Source organism: Hyla sarda, unplaced genomic scaffold, assembly GCF_029499605.1.
Source record: "Hyla sarda isolate aHylSar1 unplaced genomic scaffold, aHylSar1.hap1 scaffold_1195, whole genome shotgun sequence".
In the NCBI taxonomy this organism is placed as follows: Eukaryota; Metazoa; Chordata; class Amphibia; order Anura; family Hylidae; genus Hyla; species Hyla sarda.
Genome location: NW_026607818.1, coordinates 66,633 through 75,832, shown reverse-complemented (window position 1 = coordinate 75,832; position 9,200 = coordinate 66,633). Strand labels below are relative to the sequence as shown.

Sequence of the window (9,200 nt, the reverse complement as noted above, 5' to 3'; positions counted from 1 at the left end):
AGAAGATCTCACAGTCCAGAATATTCCAGAGGAGAAGATCTCACAGTCCAGAATAATCCAGAGAAAATCACACAGTCCAGAATATTCCAGAGGAGAAGATCTCACAGTCCAGAATAATCCAGAGGAGAAGATCTCACAGTCCAGAATATTCCAGAGAAGATCTCACAGTCCAGAATATTCCAGAGGAGAAGATCTCACAGTCCAGAATATTCCAGAGAAGATCTCACAGTCCAGAATATTCCAGAGGAGAAGATCTCACAGTCCAGAATAATCCAGAGAAAATCACACAGTCCAGAATATTCCAGAGGAGAAGATCTCACAGTCCAGAATAATCCAGAGGAGAAGATCTCACAGTCCAGAATATTCCAGAGAAGATCTCACAGTCCAGAATATTCCAGAGGAGAAGATCTCACAGTCCAGAATATTCCAGAGAAGATCTCACAGTCCAGAATATTCCAGAGGAGAAGATCTCACAGTCCAGAATATTCCAGAGAAGATCTCACAGTCCAGAATATTCCAGAGGAGAAGATCTCACAGTCCAGAATAATCCAGAGGAGAAGATCCCACAGTCCAGAATAATCCAGAGAAAATCACACAGTCCAGAATATTCCAGAGGAGATCACACAGTCCAGAATATTCCAGAGAAGATCTCACAGTCCAGAATATTCCAGAGAAGATCTCACAGTCCAGAATATTCCAGAGGAGAAGATCCCACAGTCCAGAATAATCCAGAGGAGAAGATCCCACAGTCCAGAATAATCCAGAGGAGAAGATCCCACAGTCCAGAATATTCCAGAGAAGATCTCACAGTCCATAATAATCAAGAGAAGATCTCACAGTCCAGAATATTCCAGAGAAGATCTCACAGTCCATAATAATCTAGAGACGATCTCACAGTCCGGAATAATCCAGAGATCTCACAGTCCAGAATAATCAAGAGAAGATCCCACAGTCCAGAATATTGCAGAGGAAAAGATCCCACAGTCCAGAACAATCGAGCGAAGATGTCACAGTCCAGAATAATCCAGAGAGGAAAGGATCAAAACTCTTTATAACAATCTAAATAATCCCAATCTGATGTTTCTAATAACATGAAACGCAGAAGATCAAGCGCAAAAGACTGGAGAAAAGTCACCAAGAGAAGCCGGGACATTATAGACCTCCAGAACTGCACTCACTATTCTGCTGTTACATCATGTCTTATCCTCCAGAGCTGCACTCACTATTCTGCTGTTACATCACGTCTTATCCTCCAGAGCTGCACTCACTATTCTGCTGTTACATCATGTCTTATCCTCTAGAGCTGCACTCACTATTCAGCTGTTACATCAGGTCTTATCCTCCAGAGCTGCACTCACTATTCTGCTGTTACATCATGTCTTATCCTCCAGAGCCGCACTCACTATTCTGCTGTTACATCATGTTTTATCCTCCAGAGCTGCACTCAATATTCTGCCGTTACATCATGTCTTATCCTCCAGAGCTGCAGTCACTATTCTGCTGTTACATCATGTCTTATCCTCCAGAGCTGCACTCACTATTCTGCTGTTACATCATGTCTCTTATCCTCCAGAGCTGCACTCAATATTCTGCCGTTACATCATGTCTTATCCTCCAGAGCTGCACTCACTATTCTGCTGTTACATCACGTCTTATCTTCCAGAGCTGCACTCACTATTCTGCTGTTACATCACGTCTTATCCTCCAGAGCTGCACTCACTATTCCGCTGTTACATCATGTCTTATCCTCCAGAGCTGCACTCACTATTCTGCTGTTACATCATGTTTTTTCCTTCAGAGCTGCACTCACTATTCTGCTGTTACATCATGTCTTATCCCCCAGAGCTGCACTCACTATTCTGCTGTTACATCCTGTTTTATCCCCCAGAGCTGCACTCACTATTCTGATGTTACATCAGGTCTTATCCTCCAGAGCTGCAATCACTATTCTGCTGTCTCATAATGTCTTATCCTCCAGAGCTGCACTCACTATTCTGCTGTTACATCCTGTTTTATCCTCCAGAGCTGCACTCACTATTCTGCTGTTACATCATGTCTTATCCTCCAGAGCTGCACTCACTATTCTGCTGTTACATCATGTCTTATCCTCCAGAGCTGCACTCACTATTCTGCTGTTACATCATGTCTTTTCTTCCATAGCTGCACTCACTATTCTGCTGCTACATCATGTCTTATCCTCCAGAGCTGCACTCACTATTCTACTGTTACATCATGTCTTATCCTCCAGAGCTGCACTCACTATTCTACTGTTACATCATGTCTTATCCTCCAGAGCTGCACTCACTATTCTACTGTTACATCATGTCTTATCCTCCAGAGCTGTACTCAATATTCTGCTCTAACTGAAGGATAAGACATGATGTAACAGCAGAATAGTGAGTGCAGCTCTGGAGGATAAGACATGATGTAACAGCAGAATAGTGAGTGCAGCTCTGGAGGATAAGACATGATATAACAGCAGAATAGTGAGTGCAGCTCTGGAGGATAAGACATGATGTAACAGCAGAATAGTGAGTGCAGCTCTGGAGGATAAGACATGATATAACAGCAGAATAGTGAGTGCAGCTCTGGAGGATAAGACATGATGTAACAGCAGAATAGTGAGTGCAGCTCTGGAGGATAAGACATGATGTAACAGCAGAATAGTGAGCGCAGCTCTGGAGGATAAGACATGATGTAACAGCAGAATAGTGAGCGCAGCTCTGGGGCTGTAGTTTCTGTTGCTCTTTTCTGGCTGTAGTTGTTAGACATGGCATCTGGTCGGTGGTTATTTCCCGGGACATCACTCAGTATAAAATCAAACATCATGACCATGTATGATGACATCACAAGGACAGGACCATGTATGATGACATCACTAGGATAGGACCATGTATGATGACATCACTAGGATAGGACCATGTATGATGACATCACAAGGACAGGACCATGTATGATGACATCACTAGGACAGGACCATGTATGATGACATCACAAGGACAGGACCATGTATGATGACATCACAAGGACAGGACCACGTATGATGACATCACTAGGACAGGACCACGTATGATGACATCACAAGGACAGGACCACGTATGATGACATCACAAGGACAGGACCATGTATGATGACATCACAAGGACAGGACCATGTATGATGACATCACAAGGACAGGACCATGTATGATGACATCACAAGGACAGGACCATGTATGATGACATCACAAGGACAGGACCACGTATGATGACATCACTAGGACAGGACCACGTATGATGACATCACAAGGACAGGACCACGTATGATGACATCACAAGGACAGGACCATGTATGATGACATCACAAGGACAGGACCATGTATGATGACATCACAAGGACAGGACCACGTATGATGACATCACTAGGACAGGATCATGTATGATGACATCACAAGGACAGGACCATGTATGATGACATCACTAGGGCAGGACCATGTATGATGACATCACAAGGACAGGACCATGTATGATGACATCACAAGGACAGGACCATGTATGATGACATCACTAGGACAGGACCACGTATGATGACATCACAAGGACAGGACCACGTATGATGACATCACTAGGACAGGACCACGTATGATGACATCACAAGGACAGGACCATGTATGATGACATCATTAGGACAGGACCATGTATGATGACATCACTAGGACAGGATCATGTATGATGACATCACTAGGACAGGACCATGTATGATGACATCACTAGGACAGGACCATGTATGATGACATCATTAGGACAGGACCATGTATGATGACATCACTAGGACAGGATCATGTATGATGACATCACTAGGACAGGACCATGTATGATGACATCACTAGGGCAGGACCATGTATGATGACATCATTAGGACAGGACCATGTATGATGACATCACTAGGACAGGATCATGTATGATGACATCACTAGGACAGGACCATGTATGATGACATCACTAGGACAGGACCATGTATGATGACATCACAAGGACAGGACCACGTATGATGACATCACTAGGACAGGACCACGTATGATGACATCACAAGGACAGGACCACGTATGATGACATCACAAGGACAGGACCACGTATGATGACATCACTAGGACAGGATCATGTATGATGACATCACAAGGACAGGACCATGTATGATGACATCACTAGGGCAGGACCATGTATGATGACATCACAAGGACAGGACCATGTATGATGACATCACAAGGACAGGACCATGTATGATGACATCACTAGGGCAGGACCATGTATGATGACATCATTAGGACAGGACCATGTATGATGACATCACTAGGACAGGATCATGTATGATGACATCACTAGGACAGGACCATGTATGATGACATCACTAGGACAGGACCATGTATGATTACATCACTAGGGCAGGACCATGTATGATGACATCACTAGGACAGGACCATGCATGATGACATCATGAGAAGTTGCCCATCCTCGGTGGATTCCTCTCTATATACTGGATTACATCTTGTGGACCTGACATAGCAGAGCTGGTTGTGCTAACCTACTTAGGGCCCGGTGACCCGCTAGGACCTGACATATAATGAGGAGACGGTGCGGCGCTCAGCACGGTGAAGAGGACATCTGGTCGTAGTCGGGGCACTTCAGCAGGGCGGGGTAGTTGGAGCTCATGGGCAGAGAGGCCTCGCTGGAGATGTCCGAGGGGCTCCGACCTCTCACCCACGCCTCGGGGTGCAGGAACTGACCGGAGTAGTCGGAGCAGTTGCTGAGCCGCGGTCGGTAGTATCCGGGGTGGGGTCTGTAGGCGTCCTCTGCGGTGTACCTCTTCATGAACAGATAGACGGACATCACCCCCGCACTCTGCGGAAGACACTTTATTAGAGCAGATGGGGTGACACAACCCCCCCAGTACAGGACCCAACAAAACAGGACCCACAGACCAGGAGCCCACCAGAACAGCACCCCCACAGAACAGCCCCCCCCCCCAGAACAGGACCCCCACCCAGAACAGGAACCCCAGAACAGGACCCTCCCTAGAACAGGACCTGCCCTAGAACAGGACCTTCCAGAACAGGACCCCCAGAACTGGACCTCCCCTAGAACAGGACCCCCCTTAGAACAGGACCCCCCTAGAACAGGACCCCCTTTAGAACAGGACCCCCCTTAGAACAGGACCTCCCCTAGAACAGGACCCCCCTTAGAACAGGACCTCCCCTAGAACAGGACCCCCTTAGAACAGGACCCCACTAGAACAGGACCCCCCTTAGAACAGGACCCCCCCTAGAACAGGACCCCCTTTAGAACAGGACCTCCCCTAGAACAGGACCCCCCTTTGATCAGAACCCCCTTAGAACAGGACCCCCTAGAACAGGACCCCACTAGAACAAGACCTCCCTAGAACAGGACCCCCCTTAGAACAGGACCCCCTAGAACAGGACAACCCTTAGAACAGGACCCCCCTAGAACCGTACCCACACTAGAACAGGACCCCCTAGAACCGTACCCAAACTAGAACAGGACCCGCCCTAGAACAGGACCCCCCTAGAACAGTGAATAAGAGTGAACGGTCGGCACTGCGGCAAAGTACCGGTGCACGAGGAAAACACTTGAACAGATGAAGAAGATCCCGACACACGGTTAGTATCTTTTTACTCTTTTTTATTAGAGTTTTTCAGCTTTGCGTTACTGCTCCACCTGAGCCTTTCTCAACAGCTGATTACACACATCACATAGCAAACATGAAAACATGTACTGGATCAGAAAACATGTACTGGATCAGGAAACATGTACTGGATCAGGAAACATGTACTGGATCAGGAAACATGTACTGGATCAGGAAACATGTACTGGATCAGGAAACATGTACTGGATCAGGAAACATGTACTGGATCAGGAAACATGTACTGGATCAGGAAACATGTACTGGATCAGAAAACATGTACTGGATCAGAAAACATGTACTGGATCAGGAAACATGTACTGGATCAGAAAACATGTACTGGATCAGAAAACATGTACTGGATCAGCAAACATGTACTGGATCAGGAAACATGTACTGGATCAGCAAACATGTACTGGATCAGCAAACATGTACTGGATCAGGAAACATGTACTGGATCAGGACACATGTACTGGATCAGAAAACATGTACTGGATCAGCAAACATGTACTGGATCAGGAAACATGTACTGGATCAGGAAACATGTACTGGATCAGGAAACATGTACTGGATCAGCAAACATGTACTGGATCAGGAAACATAACAAAACATAGGTGTACCAAGACTTTGCCACAACATAAATGGAGATGTCCCTATAATGGTATTTTCTTGTAAAGTTTCTTCATCATTCTCTGCTGGAATAAGACGTAATATATCAGATCTCATATACACTGTATAATCTCTGCTCAGCCCTTTAGGAGATAATGTAGCCAACCTATGTATCCAATAAGCCTCTCGGACAAGAAGAAGCAGTTATTTTGTATCCCCCCGTCTGGGGTGCTGCACTTGCTCCAATATTTGATCCCTTAATTGTGACACTGTGCGTCCTTTGTCATGAAAATGGCGCGGCCCAGGGAGTAAGACGTTGATTCCTTAGCCGATCTGTCATTGGTTGTGAGGTGTCTCCGGTATATAATAAGGGGGGGTAACCCCTGTGGAGGAAGGGGGGGGGGTAACCCCTGTGGAGGAAGGGGGGGGGTAACCCCTGTGGAGGAAGGGGGGGGGGGGGTAACCCCTGTGGAGGAAGGGGGGGGGGGTAACCCCTGTGGAGGAAGGGGGGGGGGGGGTAACCCCTGTGGAGGAAGGGGGGGGGGTAACCCCTGTGGAGGAATCTATTCCTCATCTCTTTAATCCTAATCACCTGTATATCCGGTCTACAGACGATACGTCTCACTCTCTGAAATTGAGATTTGGGTATCGCTCGCTTGGTAGTATGGGCACGATTACTCTCATAATGTAAGACACTACTTACTGTGGTATCCAGGAAATTAACCTGTTCTTGACTGGCTACCATAGTAAAGTGGAGTTCTGGCCGTGACGGATCCTAGAGTCACCCTACCTACTTGGATGGACTTTAGGACATCACTATTTGTACCCCTCAGTTGATGTTGTCCAGTGACATAAAGCTCAAAGTTAAAATACTTTTATTTACTGTTTTCATACACTTTCTGCACACGGTCCACCTCCTTTACACAATACACCTTTCTGCACACGGTCCACCTCCTTTACACAATACACCTTTCTGCACACGGTCCACCTCCTTTACACAATACACCTTTCTGCACACGGTCCACCTCCTTTACACAATACACCTTTCTGCACACGGTCCACCTCCTTTACACAATACACCTTTCTGCACACGGTCCACCTCCTTTACACAATACACCTTTCTGCACACGGTCCACCTCCTTTACACAATACACCTTTCTGCACACGGTCCACCTCCTTTACACAATACACCTTTCTGCACACGGTCCACCTCCTTTACACAATACACCTTTCTGCACACGGTCCACCTCCTTTACACAATACACCTTTCTGCACACGGTCCACCTCCTTTACACAATACACCTTTCTGCACACGGTCCACCTCCTTTACACAATACACCTTTCTGCACACGGTCCACCTCCTTTACACAATACACCTTTCTGCACACGGTCCACCTCCTTTACACAATACACCTTTCTGCACACGGTCCACCTCCTTTACACAATACACCTTTCTGCACACGGTCCACCTCCTTTACACAATACACCTTTCTGCACACGGTCCACCTCCTTTACACAATACACCTTTCTGCACACGGTCCACCTCCTTTACACAATACACCTTTCTGCACACGGTCCACCTCCTTTACACAATACACCTTTCTGCACACGGTCCACCTCCTTTACACAATACACCTTTCTGCACACGGTCCACCTCCTTTACACAATACACCTTTCTGCACACGGTCCACCTCCTTTACACAATACACCTTTCTGCACACGGTCCACCTCCTTTACACAATACACCTTTCTGCACACGGTCCACCTCCTTTACACAATACACCTTTCTGCACACGGTCCACCTCCTTTACACAATACACCTTTCTGCACACGGTCCACCTCCTTTACACAATACACCTTTCTGCACACGGTCCACCTCCTTTACACAATACACCTTTCTGCACACGGTCCACCTCCTTTACACAATACACCTTTCTGCACACGGTCCACCTCCTTTACACAATACACCTTTCTGCACACGGTCCACCTCCTTTACACAATACACCTTTCTGCACACGGTCCACCTCCTTTACACAATACACCTTTCTGCACACGGTCCACCTCCTTTACACAATACACCTTTCTGCACACGGTCCACCTCCTTTACACAATACACTTTCTGCACACGGTCCACCTCCTTTACACAATACACCTTTCTGCACACGGTCCACCTCCTTTACACAATACACCTTTCTGCACACGGTCCACCTCCTTTACACAATACACCTTTCTGCACACGGTCCACCTCCTTTACACAATACACCTTTCTGCACACGGTCCACCTCCTTTACACAATACACCTTTCTGCACACGGTCCACCTCCTTTACACAATACACCTTTTTGCACACGGTCCACCTCCTTTACACAATACACCTTTCTGCACACGGTCTACCTCCTTTACACAATACACCTTTCTGCACACGGTCCACCTCCTTTACACAATACACCTTTTTGCACACGGTCCACCTCCTTTACACAATACACCTTTTTGCACACGGTCTACCTCCTTTACACAATACACCTTTCTGCACACGGTCCACCTCCTTTACACAATACACCTTTCTGCACACGGTCCACCTCCTTTACACAATACACCTTTTTGCACATGGTCTACCTTTTGCACACGGTTCACCTTTTGTACAATGCACTCATTCTACACATGCTTCTCCTTTTTGCACACAGTCCAACTTCTGCACACCTCCACCTTTTGCACTCAATGCACTGTATAGGGAGAGCTAATCACCTTTATTGAATTATCTCCCAGACTCACTGTCACCTTTATCACCTTTATTGGATTATCTCCCAGACTCACTGTCACCTGTATCACCTTTATTGGATTATCTCCCAGACTCACTGTCACCTGTATTGGATTATCTCCCAGACTCGCTGTCACCTGTATTGTCTTTACTTACCC

General features: G+C 46.7%; 1 protein-coding gene across 2 annotated transcripts in view; it reads right to left on the bottom strand.

Annotated features, from left to right (window-relative positions):
• Positions 1-4,356: 4,356 nt before the first annotated feature.
• The window catches only part of CACNG5 (calcium voltage-gated channel auxiliary subunit gamma 5), a 60,384-nt gene continuing 55,540 nt past the window's right edge, over positions 4,357-9,200 (bottom strand). The window contains exon 4 of one of the 2 annotated variants that reach the window (XM_056551762.1): positions 4,357-4,877. In XM_056551762.1, coding sequence (XP_056407737.1) covers positions 4,620-4,877 — 258 coding nt within the window. In that variant the 3' untranslated portion in view covers positions 4,357-4,619. The remainder of the gene's footprint in view (positions 4,878-9,200) is intronic. The other variant, XM_056551761.1, reaches the window with a different exon arrangement.